The sequence below is a fragment of the Ipomoea nil genome, unplaced genomic scaffold (assembly GCF_001879475.1).
Source record: "Ipomoea nil cultivar Tokyo-kokei standard unplaced genomic scaffold, Asagao_1.1 scaffold1421, whole genome shotgun sequence".
Lineage (NCBI taxonomy): Eukaryota > Viridiplantae > Streptophyta > Magnoliopsida > Solanales > Convolvulaceae > Ipomoea > Ipomoea nil.
This window is the reverse complement of record NW_017617849.1, coordinates 5,141,759-5,167,860: the sequence shown is the minus strand read 5'-3', so window position 1 is coordinate 5,167,860 and position 26,102 is coordinate 5,141,759. Positions and strand designations below refer to the sequence as shown.

Sequence of the window (26,102 nt, the reverse complement as noted above, 5' to 3'; positions counted from 1 at the left end):
GAGGAGACTTACTAACTGCTCAAGATCACCAAATTTACCAAACTGTCCTTGTCACAACTACTGTTTCATTATTAAATGCTCCTCTGTAACTGAAACAGTTCATGTTACATACGGTACATGCCCTTATCTTTAAGCTTTATTCGCATATTAAATTGCCCCGACAGTTTGTCAGATGCGTTGCTAAAATTAACACACTTTGGCAGAGAGTCGGCTGATGCCAAATAGATTAAACGGAATTCTAAATCTTTCATAACCATATATGCATCACTATACTTAGTAGTAACGTGGGATCTGATTGAGTGGAAGAGATTTATCTATCATTGGCTTTGAGCCTAAAAGATCTTAAATTTCTATGCCAGTTGTCTACTCAATGGGAGTGTTTATAATTCAGTGAGAGAATTAGTCAAAATTGAATTTGTGACTTTTAAATATGAAGTTATGTTTCATCCGTTCAGTTATCTCTTTCTATTGTTATATTATTGAATTTGTGATTTTTAAATAAGAAGTAATGGTATTGTCGTTTACTCATTGTTTCAAATTGTTGAGTTGATTTAGATTATAATTTGATGGAAAGTTATACAATAAATGCACCTAATATGGTAAGACGCGTAATAGGGCATTTCGTTGTCGATGAAATAAAGTTGGTGGTTTTATTTTTGTCCACACAAGATGGCAAATGGAAATGAGAAGGTTGACTTGATTGGTATGCCCATAGAGTCTATTCACCACAAAATCATATTTAAAACTGTACTGGAAAACAGTTGCCATTATTTCTTCCCTATTTTACATGCTAATAAGGCAACAAGGACATGCAGATATTTAGGGTGTGTTTGGTTGGTGGGTTTTGCCCATAGGAATGGGTATGAAAGTGATTGTTGTTGTTTGGTTGATAGGTTTTTAGAACACTACTACGGGTTTCGAATACCCCATCAATTGAAAATCCCATACCCAAATAGAATAAGGGTTTCATTCGCTTATTCATTCTCAAGCACTACTATTAGTAACCATTCCCATTCCACCCTACTACCAAACATGTTAAATACTTTCACCAAAACCCATTACCATTACCAAGTATTTGATACCCATTCCAATTCTGATTCCTATGTGCAAACCAAACACACCCTTAATCAGTTGTTAGATAACTTTGCATCTAACACCTTGCTTACACATGCATGTTTCAACGGTTAAGTACTCCGTAATTAACATTATGGATAACTCTAACCAAGTTAGTCGAACAGTTACGTTAATTAGTCCAATTGGGAACTACAAGGTTCTGAGTTTAAATTTTTGTCACAACTATTATGTAATTGACATTATGAGTAACCTCAATCAAGTTAGTCGCTCGAATAGTTGGTCATATGGATAACATAAGGTTCCAAATTTAATTTCTTGTGAAAGTTGTATATTTGTATTTTTAGTTTGAGCCGATCAATTATACATAACATATATTAATTTATCTCATTGTAATTTTTTATTGAGTAGGTCACAAGACATACTTCATTTGAATAATTGTTGCAAACTTTCTTATAAATTAAAGAATTAAAATTATCAACTTCAAAAGTTGGGTTTCACGTAGACATCTGATTCAAATTCAAAAACCGACCAATCAAAAGAATAAAAATACTTACAACTGGAACTCCATGATACTTGAGCATTCTTCTGATCTGGACCTACTTCCTTTATTAAATATTAATCCAGTTCAATTTGTTCCCCCATAATTCGTTTAGAAGAGAATTGAAAATTATATCTGTTATTTTTGTAATTATCATTTGCAAATTAGCACTACTGTTTTAAAATTAGTGAAAGTAATTATATTAAAATTTATAATATCACTGTGTTAATACCACTACTATTTCAAATTAAGTTGTGGTAAATCTAAACAGAAAAAGATTAATATAAAAGAGAAAATTGGTCAAAAAGCCAACAAATCAAGGAAGGGAAGGTAGTGTTTAGTAGAGAGGTTAGAGCCTAGAGGATGGCACATGATCGTCCAACGAGGCAGGGGGCACCTGCTCCGTAAAAAAGAATTCCCGGGAGCACGTGAGGTGGGACACGTGGCACGTTACTGCTGGGACCGGTTGGGTCCACCGTACCTTAATGTGTTCACAAATCAAGTAACAGCCTCCATTCCTCCCCACTTGGACGCTGGAAAAGCCTCCATCATGACGTGGGATCCACATCACGAGCTCCTCTCATACGTGTCATCACGGCATCATCTCACTCCCCCCACCCACCCACCCCCCTTCACCGTTTTAACGACGGAAAAGTCGAAAACTAACTCAGAGTTCACCCCTTTTTGCCCCCGCCGGTGAGGGTAATATTCTCGTTATCTTCTACCACAATTTTTTTATTTATTTTTTACTCCAAAATATTAAAAGATAACAAAAGAGAGTAAACATTTTAAGAAGCTGTAACTCACATTTACATTTTTTGTTTACTAAACACAAAATTTTATATAATTAAGAGCAGATAAATATCAAATATTTAATACTCCATTAGTTTCATTTTACTTGTTTAGTTTAGTTAACGAAGTTTAGCTGGAGTTATTTTGAATTTAATTTTTTAAAACATTAAGTTTAGTATTAGTATATAAAATTTATAGATTTCGAAACTACATTATTAGATGTATTATAAAATACAAAGTTTTAAATTTAAAAATAATTAAAAATTAATAAAGAAAATAATCGAAGAATAATTAATTGGTTTGACCAATTAATAATAAACAAAGATAAAATGAGACAAATAGAGTAATATTTTACTAAGGATAAATATGTATATAGTATCAGCATTTTCACACAAAAAAAGTAGTAAAAAAATATTATATTTTCATTAAAAATTATTATCTATCTTGCATACTAGCTCAAATTAAGAAGGTCAATCAATAAGTCGCTCTGACTAAAAATCGAACTTGAAACATTGTGATTGTCAAGACAACCACTTGACTAATTTGGTTGGGTATAACTAAATTTACCTGTCTTTTTCAATGAGATGTAAATGCGAGACGTGGATCTTTGGAGTTTAACCAAAAATATCAAAAAAAAAAAAGTATATATATATATATATATATATATATATATATATATTAGCGTTTTGCTGCCCTTTAAAGTCCTATTGGACACGAACTCAATTATTTTTAATTTATAAGGTCTTTGTCTACATGAAGCTTGACTTCCTCCTCCGTCGAAAGGGGAGAGTTTGAGGAGGCGTAGCCCGACGTCGTAAGGGAGAACGTCCCGGTGGTCTTGGCGTTCGACGGGAGCCCGTGCTCTGTTCCGTCGAAGGGTACTTCAAGAAGGAGAATGGAGGAGTATTTGGGCGGGAGAGATGATCAGAGTTTCTTGATGTTCAGAGGGTGTTAATATCATGTATAAATGGTGCACTCATGGCGCAAGTGAAAGGAAATTTCGAAACTAGCCTCCAAATTAATCATTGTTAGACGGCTGACTCAACTGAGGACCAAATTGATTAACTTTTTGATAATTATTTTTTAATTATGCGATAATTGGATAAAAAATAAAGTTAAAGATTAAATCAGTAATTTTGCAATAGTCAAAGGACCAAATCGGTAATAAACTCTTAATTTTATTTATCAATTTAAATTCCAAAATTTGAAAATCACCCAAGTCCAGCATGTACGTCAATGTAATTTTCGGAAAGTTAAAAGGAATGCATATTTCGGAACCCAATGGTCAAGGAACACGTGTATCGGTTTTATCTCCTAGAAGTTAGTAAGTGAATCTTTGATAAAACCAGAATAATCTAATCATATAATCACAGAAAATGTTACAGGATACACTTAATTATTGCTTAGATCTCTATAGGGACATTAGTACGTACTCTTCAACGTTAGAATGCATTTTTGTTTAGCATTTCAAATAATTTGTTAGAACAGGACAAGGCAGTTGGTATTTAACATACTGATCTGATGCCATGTCGCATTGCCGCATTGGAATGCATCATGCATGCATGTTACTTTTTTTTTTTTTTTTTGAATGAATGAATGAAAAAAATTCATTAAACAGCTTCCGAATACAGAACATCATAAATAAAAAAAGGCCAGAGTTCAAACTACTCCCTACAATAAGACATGGAAAAGAACTCCCAAGTTAACATATAAGCAATCCGATTCACTAATAATCATTTAGCAAATGAGATAAAACATTTGATAATAATGTTGATAGTGGATTTTTAACATCAAGTAATATTATATCAAAATTAGAGAAACTTGTTATCATTATCTGATGATATGCACTAGGTAAATCACATATTACGATCATAGTTGGCAAAGAATTTTCCATAGCTTAAAATAAGTCAATTGCACCGTTTGGTTAGTGTTTTTATTTTTTTAAAAATGAGATATTCCTTTGACAGGAAAATGACTATTATGATGAAAGGCTTGGTATTAGGCTATTTTCAAGTTCTCATAAATAATTTATTTTTTAATGCCTAATTTCCCGTTGTTGTTGTTGTTGTAAAAATTTATTTATTATTTACTATTAACTCATAAACTCAATAGATAATTAATTAGATGATGAAATCATATCACTCAAAGCGTTTTACATATGATATAATATGTAAGTACGTAACACCATGATTACTAATAATTTTAAGATATTGATACAGTACAAGGATTAGAACTTTTTCATTTTGAAATAAAATTCATATTTTATTATTTACCTAATTTGCTTTGGGAGATGACTTTTATTTCTTAAAATTCATTATGTAAATTAAATATGACGGTATAAAAATATTGTAACATCTGATCCTTAAAAAAACAACAATTATATCACCAATGATCAAAATCAGTTACATGCAATACATGTGACTCATTTTGAAGAATAAAATCGTCTTTTTTCCACTAATTCTCTTATCAATACCAATCGCACACACAACAGAGGCTCCATATCCCTTTTAATTTGTTTGTGTCTAATCTAATTGAGGACATTGGCAAAACTTGCAGGCAATATGTTATTTCACTTCTAGTCCATGAATTATAACGATATTATTTCACTTTTATTTCTTAAATTTACTTATAAAGGTGGAGTTTGTTAAAATATTTATAATTAAGGTGAGTAAAACAAAACATAGTTCATTGGTACTAACTACAATTCACATTGGGTAGCCCCAACCGAGTTGGTCAGAGTATTGATTTAGACATTTAGTAACCACAATGTTTCAAGTTTGACTTTCAAGATGAGTAAACTATGATTTTTCTTCTTCTCTCAAAAGGTTGAATCCCCAATCCCGGCCCGACAGAGTATTTGGGAGGATGTAAATCACGGTGACTCAATGGTTCAGCGAACAGGGCCAAATGTCGGTGCGCATAAGGAATCTGCCCACTTTGGACATAATTCCCACACTGGCGCCGCCGAGATTCGAACATTGGTCTCTTCTCTCAAATACTGCCCACTGAACTATTGAGATAAGCCCGTGTAGACAATACTTTTTCTTCTTAATTTTAACCGTTGTAGTCCTTTGTCAATTATAGTTACAAGACAAAATTTATTTAATATACAACTTTAAATAGTGGCTACATATTTTCATTGTTACCCAAAACATTATTGTTCACGTGTATATATTTGTAGGAGATAAAGATAGATGCCTAACAAGAATTTTATCAAAAATAAATATTTAATTTAGAATTTGAGAACCATGCCAATTTAGCACGGTGCGTGTCCCATGTGATCAAATGGTGGAACCTATTGCACATCCATGTTAGATCTCGTTTGTAGTGGACCATGCACGTTGGGAGTAACATTTTGAAGATAAAATATAATTATTACTTAGCTCAACTAGGTGGGAGGTAATGGGTTCAAAACTCGATTGAGACAATTAGTGTGTATATGTAGGGTATTTCCTTCCTTGTAATAAAAAAAAAATATAATTATTACTACGTATTTACTATTAATTCATATTTATATATTCAATAGATAATTAATTAGATGATAAAATCATATCACTCAAAGCCTTTTACAATTTTTTAGGTGATGAGGAAAACTCGCAATCACATTGCAAAATAGTATGCATTAGATAAATAATATTGTTCTTGTATAATAATACCCTGCGAATTACAACAATACTTATAATTTTTTGTCCGTGAATCGCATGGGTAAATACTAGTAACGTATATGGCATCTAATTAGGGTGCTAGATATATAACGTACGTAGCTAGCATTGGAGCGTACGTGCAATGAACATAGATGTGCAATTCAACTATTAACTTAAATTTTTAGTTGAGATGGAACACATGCTTAATTTGATATCAAAACCATGCATCCATATAAAAAAATATGGGTTCAAATCTTCGCGTTACACGATACATCATATCATAAGTATGTATGAGATTGTTTGTTGGATACCTTGCGTCGGATGGTAGATTTGGCACTTGCCAAGCTGGCGTGTATGCAGTGACTTTATTGCCCATTTGCAACACCTACAAGCTAGCTCTAGCTTAGCTTAGCTTTTGGGTTTCAGTCCCATGAAGGTTTTAGTCTGTTGCCGCATTGCCAATCCACCTAATCATTGCCCGCGCCTTTGCTTCCATCCACGTGCTCCCATCTGCACCTCGCCCCCAGCACCCACCTCAACTTTTACATTAAAAACAAAAAAATTGTTAGGAAAATTCAGTCAAATTAATCAACTTGATAACAATAATGTAACAAATTTAATTCTCAACAAATTTTTTTCGATCACCCCACTAAAAAAAATTAACTATGCTGGTTTTTCATAGCACTCTTTGGGTGTGTTTAATGATTTTTTTTTTTAAAAAAATAATTTTTTTATCCCTCTCTCACTTGACAAAAAAAAAAAAACTAAACCATTAAAATGCTCTAATTTCCATTTTACTAATCTCAAAATGAATGGGTCAAGTCAACCCTAAATCAAGTAAAAAGAAAGAGAAAATAAATTACTATGTGTACTCTTATTTTATATTCTCAATTTTTACTCACTCTCAAATGTCTAATAGTGTAGGTATTTTTCTTAGGATTCACATGAGGAAAATAATCTATTATTGTTAATTTGTCATCTCATGAAATAAAAGTAAGGAAGTAAAATTTGGAATTTCTTTCCGCTCGTCGGAATTAAAACAAATAAATAAATAAATATTTTTAGAAACATTTAAAGGGGAGAGAATGGGGATGCATGGATGGGGGCATGGGGAATTCAATCATGCTGGCTGGTTTGAAGAGGTCAAAGTTGCAATCAAGATTCAATTAAGAGTCATGTGATAGAAGATGGTAATCTAGAATGTCAATGTGGTTGGATATATACTTCTCGATATAACCATCACACCCAAGAATCATGTGATGCAACATGGTCTACTTAGCATCCTCCTCCATCATCATCATCATCATCAAACATGGGTTCGTTGGATAAAAATTAAGACACAATTGAATAATAAATTTATTAAAACGTCAGATCAGCCCATTCCCTTACAATTTACAATACGCATCTTTGGAATTGGAATTTCGTGCCCATCTGGTGCAAGTATATATACTATAGTCCAAATCTCGGTTCCTCAATGTACGATTCCAACAACTAATAGGCCCTTAACAGTCTGATTACACGGTACATTTTGTCATTTTGGTTAACCATTGTCCAAAATATAATTTAAGCATATTATACTTTTCGGTACACCCTCATCAGACTCTCTGATCCAAATTTAAAAAAAAAAAAAAAAAAAAAAAAAAGGGGTAAAAAGTTGAATACTCCATTTGTTATATTTTTATTTGTCTTATTTATTATTCATTATTTATACCAATTTTTTCTTATTTACTTATTTTTTAAAGTATTTTTAAATTTAATGTTTAATAATACTTTTAATGTAGTTTCTAAATTTGTGTAAGACTTTGACCGTGAACAAGGATTCGTGGCACGATCTATCACAAATTTTTACCTTTTTATATTCTAATACTAAATTTAATATTATAAAAAATTGATTTAAAAATAATTTCAATTAAGTATTATTAATCGAACCATGTACATAAAATGAAACGGACAGAATACAATATATTATTTAGACCATGATCTAAATGGCAAGATGGACCATGGATAAATATTAATTTTTAATACAATGAAAACTTATTTTTATATATTGAACGTTTATTTTTAGATATTATATTAAAAATAAACTTTTAAAAAATAGTATATTTAAAAATATACATTTAGTATACTAAAATATATTTAAAAAAAAAGAGTATACCAAAAAATGAATTTGTATGTTAATGATCCACAGTATAATGATTGATGTCTCTAAAGGCGTGTTTGGTTCATGAGTTTACACATTAGGAATAGGAATAAAAATCATTCTTCCAAAATCATTCATAAAAATCATTCTTCCAAAATCATTCATAGGAATAAAAATCATAGTATTATTGATGGATTACAACTTTTTAAAATACAACTATTTGATTACTCCTTCAATTAAAAATTTCAATCCCTAATTAAAAATGAGTATTATTCAATCTTATATTGGTATAATCTGATTTTAAAGTTTGGATTAATGCTTTTAAATGTCCAATTTTGTTTAATTATCTTCCAAAACTTATATAAAATTAACATTCTTCTTTCATATAAAAATTGATTTAGTAACAACAATATTTATTACCATCTCTATTTAACAAGGAATATCTCAAATATTTAGATTGTGCATCGCACAAGTATCATACTAGTATTAAGATTAATTGCTTTGATTTATTGTTTTTTGTATTTTTAAAACCTTTATTCCCATTATAGGGTCATTTTGATTCATTCCTATTACCAAACATACAAAATACTTTAATCAAAACCCATTACCATTATTAAGTATTTGATTTCCATTCCGATTCCAATTCTCAAGTGCGAACCAAACACACTCTAGGTGGCTTTGATGATACTAATAGTTATTGCGTGGACCATGGCCCACAGAGCTATGTGGACCACGATCAAAAAATGACGTCGTTTCAAGCAATTTTTTCACGTGACCCACTGTAGTATACATTTAATAATTCATAATGTATGTTATTCTAAAGCATAATATACATTAAACTAACTCATAAAGCATATTATCTTATTCCAGAAGTTTCATTATTCTAACACATGAGATACGTTATTCTAACACATAATGTACATTATTCTATCACATAATGTACATTATTCTATCACATAAAGTACATTATTCTAACTCATAATATACATTATTCTAACTCATAAAATTCAATGACGTTGTTTTGGATCGTGATCCACACAACTGTGTGGACTGTAATTTGCCTTGATGATATCCAATCTTCATGGCTTCAGGTACCGGCAAATTATGCTGTGGAACCATGTCCACCTTGCAAGGTGGACACGGTTTCAAAACTATTCACAATTATGAATATATAGTTCAAAAATTATAAACATATAGTTATATAATTATGAACATATAATTATGTAATTATGAATATAGAGATTCAATAATTGTGAATATAAAGTTAAAAAATTATGAATATATAACTTTATAATTATAAACATATAGTTTAGTAATTATGAACATAGAGTTCTGTAATTATAAATATAGAGTTCAATAATTATAAATATGAAGTTCAAAAATTATGAATATAGAACTTTATAATTATGGACATATAGTTAAGTAATTATGAAATACAGTCCCACAGCATAACGATTGTCATGTACGAAATTAAAGCTTAAATCGTCCCAATAATACTAATTGGTCCATCCTTTGATAAAACACATTGATGGCCCAACCCATTAAGGGCCCTTGCAAAATTGTGCGCCGGCAAAACCCCCCAAAACCCCCTTACCAAACTCCAGAAATTTCGCACTCCCAGATTAATACAAAGCAAAGCGCATCGGACAGGATCACAGATACGAATCGCATTTGATTCAATGGAAAACAGAGACAAAGTGAAGCTAGCTCTCAAACTAACAATCGCTACTTGCATTACGCTTGCGGTCTCTATCTTCGTCGCATCGAAACTCCATAATCATCGGAAACGAAGTCGCCGAAAGATTTCACGTTCTCCGTGCTATCTCAATGCGGAATCCAAACCTCAGTACACTTTCAAGCGCGTCGTGGCTGACAATTCCTACTCTTCCTTCAAACACCTCAAGCTCAATTCCACCTCTGGTACTAACTACAATTTAAAAAAAAAAAAAAAACATATTTGTAAATTTTTTAATCTTCTAGTTCTAGCTGGATTTAACGAAAATGATGCGTTTGATAGAGGAATGTGTGAATTTGCATCCATACAAAGTGGAGATTTCGGCCTTATTGAAGGAACCTAATGTGGAGATTTTGGAGCTTTTTAATGAGAATTTGGAGGAATTGGCGAGCCGTGATTCGTACGTGTGGGTGGAGACGGAGTCGCAGTTGCAGGAGCTGGCGGAGGTGTTGAGTGGTGAGAGAGTATTTGCTGTCGATACGGAGCAGCATAGTTTGAGATCCTTCTTAGGTTTCACCTGTTTAATTCAGGTTTGAATTATTTTGCTGCCTTGAATGAACTGCAGCAGCTAGAGCACAACGGACTGTTGTGTCTATGCTGTACTGATTGCTCTTGCAATTTATGCTTATGCAATATGTATATGTCACCGGAAGTGCATTTTTCTAATGTTGCTTTGCATGTGATGAGTAGATATCAACCGAGAGGGAGGACTATCTTGTGGATGCAATAGCCCTGCATGACATGATGGGAATTCTTCGGCCTATATTTGCTAATCCAGAGATTTGTAAGGTAATTCATTTAGCATATAACAAAGCATTTGATGTCCCTGATTGCTTAAATGCTGATGAAAGGCTATTGTGTGTGTTTTGGTTGCTTTTCTTATGGCACAATTATGATTCATGGAAATTCTGCTTTAGGTATTCCATGGTGCTGATAATGATGTTCTCTGGCTTCAAAGAGATTTTCATATATACGTTGTTAATCTATTTGACACGGCAAAGGTGAGGTGTCATTTTAGTTTATACTTTCTGTTGTCAAACTACTAACTTTGTAGCTTCTTTCATGTGGTTAAAAAATTCTGACTCAAGGATGCATGCATTGGGAGAGAGTAATAGTATTTTGGATGTTTTCTCCTGATGAATTGATGATTACTGCTCTTTATGGTTTCCTTTAATTAGACTATTTATGTTATTATATTGCAGGCGTGTGATGTTTTGTCTAAACCACAAAGGTCGTTGGCATATTTGTTGGAGATATATTGTGGCGTTGTCACAAATAAACAACTACAGGTAAGAACCCAAGGCTTTTGCAATATCTTTTTCATGGTATATGTTTGAGATTCCCACAGACTTACAAACAGTAGCTCAAGGGTTGAGAGGTGCAGAGTAGTACTTTTAGCCTCCCCATATGCCAGTGCACTTCCTACAATCCTAGATTATAATAGGCTATTTTGAACTACAAAAGAGCTTATTTGAAGAATGACTGAGAGGCACTGAGCAGTAGTGCTTATTTTCACTGAACTTGATTTGGAAGTTGGTGCTATGCTTTACTGCTATTTCTGTGATGCATGCATAAATTACATAATCCTTTCCTTTCATGTTTGTTATGGCCACAGGTTGCTCTTATCTGAAGGATTTATTATTTATTTGAATTGCAGAGAGAAGACTGGAGGCAACGTCCTTTACCAGCAGAAATGGTGCTATATGCTCAAAATGATGCACACTATTTGTTGTACATTGCGCATTGTCTTTTTACAGAGCTCAAGAAAAAAGATTCAGGTATGCTAGACTCTATATGTATATGCATTTCTTATGATCCTAAATTTTCAGATTTTCCATCCCCAATAGATGTGCATGATTTTGTACAAATATTTTGTAAAAAGTATCAGACTCTTTTGCTTTTATTGGTAACATGCTTCTGTTTTCAAATTGAACCAATATTTGTTGTTTGATTTAGTATATTTCATCAAGAAATTCTTTGCTCTAGAAGATTTTGATAAGAGTATAAGACTTGTATATTCCTTGTGGCAGTATAAAAACCTTATTGGAGATGCCTTGCCCTTTGTCAAGGTGTTTTCTTACTCCAGAAGATTCATGTAATTATAATAACCATCACACAGTAGAGCACATAAGAAGGTTAGAAATTATTATTTATGCACAGACAAGAATTTTCCAAATGGATGGACTTGTTGCACCATGGAACTGCCTTCTATTAATGTCCATGTTATTTACGAGCTGCATTTGCTCATTATGACCCACTTCAGAGCATTTTAAAAGCTGGATTTACCATTGGCCACCCTCTCAGAAGTCTTAAAATCATACTGAATTTCCTTAAGAAATTTTTGGAGTTTGAAGTTCTGTTTGTTGTCAATTTGTCATCTATACCTAATTAAAAAGAAGATGGGGATAAAATTCACTAACCCAAGTCTACACCACCTCCCTGCTGATTTGTGAATTTGGACTTCCTCTATTCTGAGTAACTAAGCATTGAGCAGTATTCACAGGAAATATCATTGTAAAATATTGTTTAAAAAAATAAATACACACACACACATTCCTTCACAATATCAACATTTCTTTTCCAATTCAATTGTATTTAATAGCTTCCTTTGAAATGGTTGATTATGGAAAAAGCTCAAATGTACATTGTACTGGTGGCATTTGAAAATTATCAGAAATTGAGCGTTCACTTTAGCACTAAAAACAAATTGGAGGTCTATGGAATTTTACCGAAGGAAGTTTATATACCTCATCCAAAAGTTCCAATTTTTTTTTTCAGCGTAGGAAGTTTGAGTCATTAATTATTCGAGGTCACTTCTTTACTCACATGTCCTACTATTTAAAGTATCAAAATTGTTTTACATATTTGTGCACAGAAAATTCATCACATCTCAATGACAAGTTCAATTTTGTTCTTGAGGCTACCCGCCGTGCAAATACAACTTGTTTGCAACTTTTCTCAAAAGATCTTGAAGCTTATCCTGGAGATTCTGCTGCTTCATCAATAATTTCTCGATATCAGCATGATCAAGGAAACCTTCCATCCAGCTCTTTTGACAAAAAGGTATTTTTCTTTAGGAGACCTCATTATGTACCATTTAATGGTGTGAATCATAGCTGTCCTTTTATTTTCTATTTGGCATTCAGTTTCAGGACCGTGTGAGGAAATTATGTGCATGGAGAGATATTATGGTGAGTCAACAACTCAAGTACCAAAAAAGATTATAAAATGATTCCTTTGTTGCAGAATTATATTTTACCCTTATCTTGGAACTTTTATTAGCTTTCTTTTTCAATCATTTCTTGCTCTATTGATATGGCCATTATTTTTATCTTAGTTGGAGATAACTAAAAGTTCTCATTTTTATCTCACTTGATATAATTTAATGTTCTTTTAGGCTCGTGTGCATGATGAAAGCTTGAGATACATTTTATCTGAGCACGCAATTGTTGCACTGGCAGCTAAAGCCCCTACAGAAGTTAGGGATATATGCAATACTGTATCTGAAGCTGATGCAAATGGAGATCACGTAACACCATTCCAATCTCTATCCCCTTTAGTTTGTAGTCATTTGGAAGACTTCAATTACTTATTTCAAGATGAAATAGGTGAGGATGATGAAAACCTTCTGCTAATTCTTCAAAAATGCTTAGGTGCTAATGGGAGTTGTCCTCTCTCTATCTATAATTATGCTTTATTGTCCAAGACTAGCTTGAAAGTAGCCAATAAATCTGTGGTCAAGAAAAAAGGATTTAGAACTGCAAGGTGCGTGGCTCGAAAGGCTTCCCGAGAGTTGTTTGTCCAAAAATTCTCTTGTAAATCTCCAGTCTACCACAACTGTAGGATCTATGCAAATGATGGCCGATTATTATGTTACTGTGATCGTAGAAAGCTTGAGTGGTTAGTGGAAATTTTCAATCTATTCTGCACATGTATATACATTTAAATGTAGAGTGTGCATGTGCACACACTTAATGACAATTAAACTTCTTGTAGGTATGTAAACAGGAACTTGGCAAAACTTGTTGAAGAGGACCCTCCTGCCATAATGCTTCTTTTTGAACCTAAAGGTCGTCCAGAGGATGAGGACAATGACTTCTATATTCAAAGTAAGAAAAATATATGTGTTAGCTGTGGTGAAGGAAATCACTATTTACGGTACCGTATTATACCTTCATGCTACAGAATGCACTTTCCAGAACATTTAAAGAGCCACCGATCTCATGATATTGTCCTCCTTTGTGTGGACTGCCATGAAATTGCTCATGCTGCTGCTGAAAAATACAAGAAAAAGGTAGCAGCAGAGTTTGGAATACCACTCTTTGTCCGTAAAGTTTTTGATTCTAGCCAAATGCAAAATACATCTGCATCCAATGTTAATATAGAAGAGGACGGTGTACCTCCTTTACAATTGCGTACAGCAGCAATGGCTTTGTTGCGTCATGGTTCAAGAATGCCATCTAGGCGACGGGAAGAATTAGAAGAGGTATAATTTTATGTTATAGTTATTACAGACATACAAACCCCGTGGCCTTTGTTCATAAGAAATAAACTCAGTGGTATAGACTTCTAGTTTTTACTATTTGACAATGTTAGTTTTTTAAGACTAATTTGTTTTCCTGACAGGTCAGACTTCTAGGTAAATTCTGTGTCTAGATTTCAGATTCTACACAATATTTATCAGTACTTGTTATATGTAATTTCAATGCTGTCAAAAAACTATTAAGTCTTGAAACTTGCTTTAATTACATTTGAATTACTATATGCAGATTGTGAGGAATTACTATGGAGGAAGGGAGATAACAGAGGGAGATCTAGAAAAAGCTTTGCTAATAGGAATGAGTCCCCATGAGAGAAGACGATTTCAGAAAAAAAAGAAGCTCGCTTCTAAACAGCCCACAACAGATGTTGCTTCAGATAATAATCAAGAGCCTGGCAGTGATGCCAAGGCAGAATTTACCCCCACGGACGAATTGTTAAATGGAACTGAGAGCTGTTGTAACAAAGAAGATACAAACACTGTGGTGTTGACGGAGATGGATATTGACAACCAATCTTTGCCTTCTAATGCTGAAGTTAACTGTGAGGTACCTGTTGCCAATAACAAGGATTTGACAAACAAAAGTGAATTTTCAGTGAGTGAGCACATATCTGATCCTGATTCCATTATAATAGCTGAAAATGGACATATATCTAGTGAGAGCGGCTTAGTTCAATCCAATAATGATGTTAACCTTAAGCAACACTCAAAGTTATCCCTATTGGGGCATGGACCACATGGAAAGCAGGTTGTGGAATTTATACTAAAGGAATATGGGGAAGAGGGGATTAGTGACTTTTGTCAGAGGTGGAGACAAGTTTTTGTTGAAGCCCTTCATCCGCGTTTCTTACCTGGTGGCTGGAATGTAATGCACAGGTTGGAATCATCTAGAATCTTTCTGATAATCATACAGCACATAGTTACAATTGCGTTCAGTGTGCTAGAACATTATAACATGTTATTCAGTTATTTATTTAGAAGCATGGCAAATTTTGTTTGAGCAGAGGTTCTGATGCTGGACTTTTTTTGTTTGTGTTTTATTTTTTCTCCAGTGGTAAAAGAGACTTTGGAGAGTTTAGCGTCTATAAACCTGAGAAATGAGTTACTGTTGATGTTGAGCAATAGGGATACTGCAGGGCAGATCAAGCAACCTTTCATCCGTTTTTCTCCCCTTCATTTGTCAAGGGAAGGTGCTGTCTGAAAGTAAACGTTGGCAGTTTTTGTTTTAAATTTAAGTTCGGTTTGTTGTACCAGTTCTTATCTATGTACTTCGTATGTGCTTGAGCGTATCTTGTAGCCACTATTTGTTTTAAGACTCGCTGGTTAAAACATTGTTATAACTTGAAAGCAGACAAAGGGTATTGTGCATTTCAAAAATTAACTAAATGCTGTATATCGGATGGTTCATTAGTAAACTAGTAAACTGGTAATGGTGTGTTAGCATTACAATTTAGAGACAGCCGCGAGCTCCTTCAGTCAATTGACATTGTTTGCTTTGAAAAATCTTGTCTATATAATCTTCCACTTTCTTAGCAAATGAAGCAATGGAGCTTTGATATACCCTCAACAACACTGATCACACCTCCTCTGATGAAGTTCATCTACTAAAAACAGTTGTGCGAAAAAGTTTTGCACTCACTCCACCGAATGAAGAAACACCTTGCCTAAGGTGAAGATGGAGGGATGAAAAAAAGTTAGAAATTATCCAACCTCCCAATGGTGGAGGAACAAGTGCTAAAGGATTGAAAGGAAACACATACCGACCACTTATCAAATACTACAGGAACAACAGCTGAGACTTGTGGTCAATGCCATTGAAGATAAACGTCCCGGGCATTGGAACAAATTGTCTTGTGATTAGCTGAAGTGAAGAAACAAAAAAAAGTATAGTCAAATTTTCAATTTTGCAAACAAAGCTATGTTGTTCAAAAAGCAAACCACATGATTCACAAGATCGAATGGAAAACATTGATGATAAATACTAACCTTGATCACCTCCTGTGATGCAATTCCTCCAATGAAGGCAGCTACAGCATGAAGCTCAGCAGCACCATATCTGCACATCTCATTAATAAGGTCCTCTGTCAAGGTGGAGCCATTGCAACCTAAGTCATTCAGTAGGCTGACGGCAGTAGTTTTCAACCTGGATATATCCTCATCCATCTCACTGCAAAACCAAAAATAAAAAATAAAAAAATGATTACACAGTCAATAACTGATTGTGGAAGTATTTTCTCCACCAAGGAATTAACCATACTTCAATATGATATGTAAGCATATACCCGTCTAGTTGCCCAGGGAATTTATTATAGTTTGCAGCAAAGCGGTCAGCTGCTCGAAGCAAAATATAGAAACCCACAGCAATACTGCAACAGACAAAATAATTTATGAAATGAAGTAGTTAAACTGCTAAACGTAGAATTGCAAAATGTCTCAATGCTGCAATGTGCTACTCAAGTACATACAACTTCAAAACAAGAGCAAAAAATTCCAACATTTAAATAGAAAAAAAGTTAGGAACTACCCTAATTTAGTTGGAACTTCCTTAGTTATAATCAATGGAAACCAATAATGTTATTGTTTGAGTCCTCCATCCACGGCCAAAATAGTTCATTGGACTAAAACCTAATTCTTGTCAATGCTTCTATAAAATTTCAGCACACAAGAAAGCGAAAGTTGGACAATATATATTTTTATTTAAATTTATATTTCTTAAAGAAAATCCACCATTGAAAGGCCGAGGATTTTGGCTTGGATAAACTTACTTTTCTGGAAGGACTTTAGGGTTCGCTTCTTGTAGATTCCTGCTTTTCCGTGTCAGAAAACAACCAAAATATTATGAAAGGATCGTCTAGGTTCAGAAGAGCTATGATGATTCTAGAAATCCCTCCCAAAACATTGCATCAGTAGTAGATGTCATAATGGCTTTTCAAAAACTATGTTATCCTAGCAACTTGTGTTACTACAGTACCAGTGTGTACACACCTATATTCTTCATCTGTGAGATACTTCTGCAACTCTGGTTGGGCAGGAGAGTTGAACTCCTCCTCAATGGAGCGATATCTGCAAACCTAAAATATTGCAAAATAAATATAAAATATAAATAAAATAGTGTCACAGGATGCAACCTCCATATCTTGGAAATGGAAACAAATAATACATATCAATGAGGTCAGCTGAAGGTAACTAAAAGCAATTTTTGTTCTGATTGTAACGAGAATGCCTTCAAGAGAAAAATAAAATGTTCTCTACAATACTGAAACAAAGGAAAAGGGGATGAGATAACCAGGTGAACTCAAACTTTGTTCAGGTGAGCACCTTGCCTATAAACTTCTTCTCAAGGTAAAAACTGCCTTAGACTACCAAAATGGAGCAAAAAGTCAAAACCCATTCAGAGCAAGCTTGAAATGTTTGGTCTTTGCATCAATTCATGAACATAACCAATGGATTTTTTTAGTCAAACCCAATGAAAAATAAAATTCTAAGCCCAAATTAGATAGATTTCAACAAGCAAAGTGATCAAACACCAGAGTCACATCTAAACACAACTTTTTTAAATAGCTCCAATAAAAATCAACATGGGAGCTGGAATCAGATCATGTAAACAGTGCAGAAGCCACAATGCTCACTCACTTTCAAATCAAAATTACAAATTTGCTATTTATAGCATCTTGAATCTTGATTTAGACAAAATAATAGATTACACCCATTGCTTGTGTTTTGCTAAAGCTGCTGCTTGTCTACCATTAGATGTTCAACATTCTCACTTTTTTTCATAATTTAAGTCTGAGAGGCAGATATAGTCCAAGGATGAGAACTGGAAGATACACAATTACACATTGCAGGACAGATATTAAAACTAGCAATGGGTTGAGGCGAAGGTTCAGCAAATGCAAGCCCACTGCGGTCTAGAACTTTTTTCTACTACAGGTCTTCCTTTTTTTCCATGAATGTTGGGTTTACCTTTGCTTATAAGATATTTGTGCTAGCCTATTAGTAATTTTAAGGGAATATTTCACTTTTGGTCTCAGACTCCCAAAGTTATAATAGCGGATTCAGTTCCCATGTTATAGGTGTCACCACTTTCAATACCCAAATTGTCAGTGAAGTAGTGCTTTCTGTCCTTCCATTAACGGGTATGTCAAAAATTTACTGTTACTCTTCAAAAATCTTAGTTGATCAGGGCTACTAATGAAATTTTAGCTCCTATTTCTCTTTTTCCCCCTCAATTGCACTCTAACTCAATGATTTAGTGACCAAAAACACAGATCACTGACCTTCATTTTTTCAGTAACAGGAACAATATACTCAAAATGCAAACTAAGGCACAAAGCATCAAATCTATATTCTATAGAAAGTGATTACTACTGATAAACAGGAGCAAGTCACTACAGCATATAAAAGATATTCCAGATAAGTATAAATAAGGACAATAATAACATAACAATAACATATTCAAAATATTAGACATGAAAAAATACTTTATATATTTCATAGGTGTATTGTCATTTCTAGGTGACTCTTAGGCTCATCCTTTGTTGTATATATATAGGTCCTTGAACCTTATCTTTATACAAGTCAATATTCTTCCATTTTCTAAAAATAACAACAACAACAACAACAATAATAATAATAACTATACAATTCCAGGAAAGCATGTAATCTAAATGGACTTACTGCGAGCTTTCTTGCATTTTTACAGAAGCTCTTTATGTTTGCCTTTGAGATGCTACCTGGATCTCTACCAATTCTCTTTAGTATATCCCTCACACGTTGCTCCATAGCAAGAAAATCAGCCTCAGCTTTGGCTTGGTAGACATTTTGTAGGTTTACATATAGCCTATACAGTAAAATTTATCCTAAAGGTCATTCACTATAAGAGGCAAAAAGTAGAAATCATATCCAAAGTTGGTATTACTCACTCTGTGGAGGAGGTCATATCTGGTATTGATCCTTCAAGAGGTACCTCTCCATTGCCTTCATTAGCTATGAACTCCTAGCATGCAAAAAAAAAAGGTATTATAAGAAATGCCACCATTTTAATACTTTTTTATAGGAGCACCAGCAACTAAATTCATCAAACAATTACTAAATAGCTACACACTTGTCAAGAAACCCTAAATATACTTATGTATACATACATTCATGATAAACAAGAAATAGGCAAGAGGAATACAAAATCACTTTGCATCCTTAAGAAACAGTCATTGGAAACAGCAGTAGTCTGCCTCCTCAACGACTAAATTCACCAAAACTTCTCTACACTGAATATCTAAGTAGAGGCTCTATCGGTGCTACCTTTGGCCACTTAAAGAAAGTGTCAATTTATTACGACAACATAACAAAGTAGACATTATAATTATTTGAGTTGCAGTCTTTGCTCTTCAAGCTTCAACTGGGAAAAAAAAAAAAGGTCATTACCTTCAAAGCTGCCACCATTATCCAAAATTCTGATGAATTAGAATTTACTTCAGCAAAATTGTCATTAATTATTTGCTGAATGCTTGAACCTGGGATGGACAGATAGAAGTTAAAGCCACTGGAGTTACATATCTATGAAATATCTAGACTACTGAACAGTAAGCTAGTGCCAGATCTAATGCGGTAACGTAAACTATACATATGTAGCAGTTTGCTAGTATAGCCAGTAAGCAGCAATTAATGCATGTATATGTACATTAGAATTTTTGCCACTTTCGGTCCTGCGACTATTAGACATTTCTAACTTAAGGTCCTTGACTTTGAAAATTACCATTTTTCATGCACGACTTTGTAATTATTTCCACTTGGTCCTTTTTGCATATTTCCCAGTCACATACATAACATTTGAGGGGCAAAAATGTAATTGCCACCATACTCCACACTGTCAAAACTGAGAGAAGTCTAATACACATGGTTTATTATGTGTACCCATTTCCAATGGCAGCCTCTTTCCGGATGGCTTAGGCGCAGTTTCAAATTTTCAATCTTGGATGGTGGTGGCCCCAACTCAGAGAAGGCAAGCACAAATGCAATAAAGCCAATAAGTTTGTCACCGTTGGATGCTTTGACTGTGAATTAGGCTCGGAATTACTATTCTGTCCCTTAGAACTGTGTGCATGCCCATCTCGCAACCAAATCCGGTTAATTCTAACCAAGAAACTGGTCAAAAAAGACAATTTTGTGCACAAAAATTGGGAATTTTCAAATTTTGAGGACCAAAAGTTAGAAGCGACTAATGGTCACCCACACTTCGGCAAAATTCATACTTAAAATTAATAAGAAGTGGGTTTATATCCTTTAACAGGTGCATAGAAGGTCAAATATATATATATATACTCTGTATTTGACAATTCACTCTTATAAAATGATAAATGTTAAGAGTCCACATTGATAAAATAAGAGAGAACATATGGGTTTATAAGGCCATGAGTTAGACTAACTAATTGGTTGGATTCAATCTTTTAATGTGGTTTGGCCCATGACCCTAACCCAATCTTAAATTATAACAATAAACAAGACTAACTACAAAAATATCTCTAAGATTGGGCACTTACTAATTCCACGAGAAGCAAAGACTTTGAATGAAGCTTCCATTGCTTCTTTGTAGTTGTCTTCATCTATTGCAGTCATCCGGGATTTAATAAAATCCTGAGACATAAAGATAATAGCCAGATCAACTTAGTAAAAAAATGTATAAAACATCACTATGATTCTATGAAGCATAAGAAACAGTTTGTTTTAGTAAATAGAATAAACATATTCTTAACCTTGAATGCCTTTTTCTCTTCCCTGGTTGATGGAAGTTTTCCATCATGAGTTTTGGCCCACTCCTCAGCCAACTTTACAAGAATGATAACATATGGGGTATGCTTATGAATTACAGGATCAGATGTATTCAGATCAATTGTTTCAGCAAACCTGCCAGGTGATAAGTGACTTGTCAGTATCTTACTTGAGGAATTGAGCCCAATATGCACAAATGCACAAATGCACAAAAGCACAAAATCTAGTATGGTTAACAGATTAGTAAGCATTATAAACCACACACACACCATCAGAAAGTAACTGGCAAATGAAAAAGTAAACCTTTGCAGTTCTGGCCACGGATTATTGAGCCGAAGGTCGTCCAGAAAATGATCTGGCTTTGACTCGATCACAGTATGTTCCTGAACAAGAAGAAAAATTACCACCATACAATGACAACATTTAGAAGTGGCTAAAAAATATATTCCAGTTCTGGCCTGAAATATTCCACAATATCATGCTAAAACATGTTACCTTCACACTGATCCTGACAAGGCCAGTGAGTCCATAGGACCGTGCAAATACTAAAATGACATTTGCCTCCCGACAGATCCTATCCAATTTCACCATTGAACCTTCACTCAACTGAAATAAAATGCAAAGGTTTAGAAGGAAATAATTGACTGAATCACATGAAGCAATTCATTTGATAATTTATAATAGCAACTTAAGACAAAGATACAACATATAATTATCAAAGGAAGAATATAATGAATCCACAAATACAAACCTGTGTAGCAACAACCAAGGTGAATTGTGAAAAGAAAGAAGGATTTGTCTCAATTAGTTCCTTTGGATACTCCTCTATGAATCTGGCTTTAACAGCATCATTTAGCTCTTGCAGAAATGAGCATACACATCTTGCCTTGGATTGTCCAACATTTGATTCATCCACTACCAATTACAACATGACAAAGGGGAAAATTTAAATACACCATTTCTACAGATACATATACACAGAGAAATAATTGCATGCATATTGTCTTACATAATACATACATACCCATGAAGTTATTTCCAAGGTCACCAACTTCCACTTTAGATCCATCAACAACAGTGATACTTCCAACCCCACCAAGAACAAGATTCTTTAAAGTTTCAGAACCAGTAGGCCCACAATTAAGTAAACATATACTGGCTTTCTCCAAGGCAGCCTGTCCCTGATCACCCCATATCCTGCAAAAAGGGGAATGAGATGTAGTTTTACTTCTATGTTGACAAGGCCAAATTTCTCCAAAGAAAACACATCATCAACTTTATCTAAAGCCAGCAATTAGACTGGATATAACTTAGCATGCTAGACATGTAGTAGCAGTGCCCCAAGCATTAGTGATTTGATTCATTAAACAGCTAATGATGTGGGCATTCAATTTGAAATACTTAAGTTCATTCTTTAAAACTGAAAGATTCATCAACAGTATAGTTGATATAAACTGCCACTAGCTGCAATCACTGGACAATAATATGAGAGATCCATACCCAAACTGAACCAGTCATCGAACTGAAAACAGTTTGGCTTGTAGACATGGAATAGTACTGCCCAAAACAATAGCTAATTGATCCATTAAATAGCTAATGATGAGCACATCCAACTTGAACATAAAATACAGCTACAGTATTGTGAAAAAAACACAACAAAAAACAAAAAACAAAAACAAAAACAAAACAAAACTTAGTTCCGAACAAATTACTAGATAATTTTCAAGGTTCTTTCCTTCTAAAGGAAAATAAGGGAATCTCTGTATTAGGGATTGCAATTTGTAGTTGTTGCGCACCGTAAGGAATCTGTGGGACGATACTGTTTTTCACACCTTAGGCTCACACTTGGCATTTCTACCATTGAAGAATGGCATTTGCTAGTTTTTACCAATGTACCAGTGGTTCACAGATAGTTGCTACTTTTAGCAACATAATACAGTGCATAACCTTTATGAACTCAAAATTGATATTGAGTCAATACAACAAGGTGACAATTAGTAAAGAGGAACCCTAATGAAATTCACTAAGCTATAGTGTGTAGCAGTAGGACATGGAACATCGAGGTATACTTCCCAGCTGCAAAAGCATAATGACACACTCTTTAGGTCGTCATTTCTCCTTTCAAACACTCGACCAGTGACTGAATACCAGCTTACAATTCATAAAACCTCGTAAATAAATAATACTGCTATGAACAATAAAAATGCAGCAATTAAATTTCGAGATGATTTCGGAAAAAGCAAGTACAAATTTAGTGTAGGTATATAGTGATCGAGCGAGAAAGAAAATTACCGAAAATGTTGAACGGGGTAGAGAGGAATTACCTGAGTTGACGATCGTATTTAACTTTGGGTTCCGCCATTGTTCCGCGTGCGGGAGAGATAGGTGATGGACTGAACAGGAAATCAGCTTGCTCGCTACGCTAACGCAGCTGAAGGGCTGAGCTTTTGGTATTGGGGCAGTGCTGGGTTTTGAACAAGTGAGGTTTTGATGCAGGGTTTGTATGTCATCAGTTCAAACTTCAAAGTATATCATCTAAAAATTTACATTAAAAGTGTTTTAAAAAAAAAAAAAAAAAAATCAGTAAGTGCATTTGGTACTTTCCGATAAAAGCAGGGAAAATTAATTAATATGTTATGTTACTTGAGAAACATAGTAATTTATTTATTTATTTATAAAAAAATTACACTAATTAACATGTTTGATTCATTCTTCTAAAAAAAAAAAAAAAAACGTTTGATTCATTAAAATTTTTCTATAAAAATCTTTAATATATTTTTGTTATATATAAATATATAAAAAACATAATAAATAATTAAAAATTTAGTAAAGCCGAGCCAGCCCAGTTCGTATGGGTTGACCCGTCCCGAATTATGTCACAAATAAATCGGGTCGTGCTCATTTTTTACATGGGTTGAGATTTACAACCCCACCTTGTGATCTGATGGGCTAGTGGCTAAACGGACCAGCCCGTCTTATAAAAATAAATAAATAAATAAAGATAAATACAAATCACTAACACATTATGTAATTTATGTTCACAGTTCACTACTTCACGTCTTCACTTTTCACAAATCATTAACAATTAACAGGTGTTCAACTAGAGACTAAATTTACAAAATAAATCATCATAATCATTGTTCACAAAAATACAGAATCACTAACATTAAATAATCACTTCACACAATCACAAAATCATTTTAAGCTTAGTGTGAATGTGAGAGGGATAAGGAGTGAAGGACGAACCAAGCAACCAACTGTCCACAATAGCGAGTAAGAACGCAGGTCGCCGTCGGAGACTAGGAGAACTGGAGACTTGGAGTCTGGAGAATGCCAAACTGGAGACTTGGAGGTCGCCGGTTGCCGATCTTCCACTTCACAAAGAACAGTCGAGCTTCGCAGAGAGACAAAGAGATTAGGGCACTAGGTCATTTGTTCAGCCTTTCCCTTCGACTTTACTACATTTACTTAATAATAATAATAATAATAATAATAATAATAATAAGGCCAGCCTGAGTTACCCCGGCTCAACCCGTTTAACACGGACAAAATTCAAAGTAAACGGACTGGTTTGAATGCGGGCCGTGTTGGGCTTTCCACCGCCCCTTGACAGCTCTAAGGCAAATTATGCTATGCGCACGGCGCTAAAACAGCGTCGTTTTCCGTAAAAACGACGATGTTTTAACTATAAAAAAAAATTTGTTCGAAACGCCGTTAACGCCGTTAACGGCATATTCGTTATGAAATTATGAATATACAATTATGACATTATGAATGTACAGTTATAGAATTATGAATGTATAGTTATGGAATTATGAATATAGAGCTTCGAAAATTATGAATGTTCGGTATGGAATTATGAATATACAGTATGGAATTATGAATGTACAGTTATGGAATTATGAATGTACAGTTATGGAATTATGAACATAGAACTCTGACATTATGAACTTACAATTATGAACATAGAGGTTCGAAAATTATGAATTTACAGTTATTGAATTATGAATGTACAGTTACGGAATTATGAATGTACAGTTATGGAATTATGAATGTACAGTTATGAAATTATGAACACAAAGCTGTGAATATATGCTCCTATAACGAAGCGGTCTGAAATTAATTTTTTTTAAAAAAAAAAAAAAGAAAAAAAAAAGAGGGAAGATAACGGTGCCTGACGGCAGTCTAGGGATGTCAAATGGGCCAACCCGTTGGGTTTTGGACTAGCCCTATAGGGTTGGTGGACTTGTTGGCTTGGGCTAAAATGGTTTTTTATTTTTTCTTTTTGAGTTGGGTTGGCCCTAACCCTAAACAACGGGTTGTTGGTTAATCCAACGGGCTAAATCACTAAACAAATTTTTTATTACAAATAGAGTAGGTTCATAACTATATATATATACACTACACGCACTATATATATATATACACACACTACACACACACACTATATATATATATATATATATAAACACACACTGTACTGTACACACACACTATATATATATATACTACACACAGTGTGTGTGTACAGTTTGTGTTTATATATATATATAGTGTTTATATATACTACACACGCAGTGTGTGTGTGTACAGTGTGTGTGTGTGTATATATACATATATATATATATATGTATATATATATATATATATATATATGTATATATATATATACATATATATATATATAGTGTGTGTGTGTGGTATATATATTGTGTGTACAGTGTGTGTGTGTGTGTGTGTACAGTGTGTATATATATATATATATAGTGTGTGTGTGTGTAGTATATATATATATATATATATATATATATATATATATAGTGTGTGTGTGTGTACAGTCTATGTGTAGTGTACATATAATGTGTGTAGTGTAT

The 26,102-nt window shown here is 33.8% G+C and overlaps 2 protein-coding genes across 5 annotated transcripts; one reads left to right on the top strand and one right to left on the bottom strand.

The window, feature by feature from the left end:
* The first annotated feature begins 9,744 nt into the window (after positions 1 to 9,744).
* LOC109187775 (protein RRP6-like 3) lies at positions 9,745 to 15,831 on the top strand. Of its 2 annotated transcripts, XM_019338090.1 has the most exons (12): positions 9,745 to 10,108; positions 10,206 to 10,453; positions 10,614 to 10,712; positions 10,841 to 10,924; positions 11,126 to 11,212; positions 11,581 to 11,701; positions 12,799 to 12,986; positions 13,070 to 13,114; positions 13,321 to 13,823; positions 13,920 to 14,409; positions 14,693 to 15,339; positions 15,516 to 15,831. In XM_019338090.1, exons 1-12 carry the CDS (start codon positions 9,868 to 9,870, stop codon positions 15,562 to 15,564), a joined length of 2,802 nt encoding a protein of 933 aa, XP_019193635.1. In that variant the 5' UTR covers positions 9,745 to 9,867; the 3' UTR covers positions 15,565 to 15,831. The 2 variants fall into 2 exon arrangements, with proteins under 2 accessions (XP_019193635.1, XP_019193636.1); XM_019338091.1 differs by lacking the exon at positions 13,070 to 13,114.
* A 1-nt stretch (position 15,832) lies between these two features.
* On the bottom strand, positions 15,833 to 24,612 carry LOC109187777 (NEDD8-activating enzyme E1 regulatory subunit AXR1-like). 3 transcript variants are annotated; one of them, XM_019338093.1, is made up of 17 exons: positions 24,475 to 24,612; positions 23,553 to 23,763; positions 22,253 to 22,425; positions 21,980 to 22,143; positions 21,724 to 21,834; positions 21,532 to 21,611; positions 21,213 to 21,363; positions 21,000 to 21,093; positions 19,885 to 19,973; positions 19,386 to 19,459; positions 19,141 to 19,303; positions 17,449 to 17,534; positions 17,229 to 17,267; positions 16,746 to 16,829; positions 16,450 to 16,630; positions 16,228 to 16,324; positions 15,833 to 16,127 (listed from the first exon to the last, which is right to left on the bottom strand). In XM_019338093.1, exons 2-16 carry the CDS (start codon positions 23,588 to 23,590, stop codon positions 16,241 to 16,243), a joined length of 1,611 nt encoding a protein of 536 aa, XP_019193638.1. In that variant the 5' UTR covers positions 23,591 to 23,763; positions 24,475 to 24,612; the 3' UTR covers positions 15,833 to 16,127; positions 16,228 to 16,240. The 3 variants fall into 3 exon arrangements, with proteins under 3 accessions (XP_019193638.1, XP_019193637.1, XP_019193639.1); XM_019338092.1 differs by having other exon boundaries at positions 16,224 to 16,324; positions 24,475 to 24,611; XM_019338094.1 differs by lacking the exon at positions 17,229 to 17,267 and having other exon boundaries at positions 16,224 to 16,324; positions 24,475 to 24,607.
* Between the last annotated feature and the right edge of the window lie 1,490 nt (positions 24,613 to 26,102).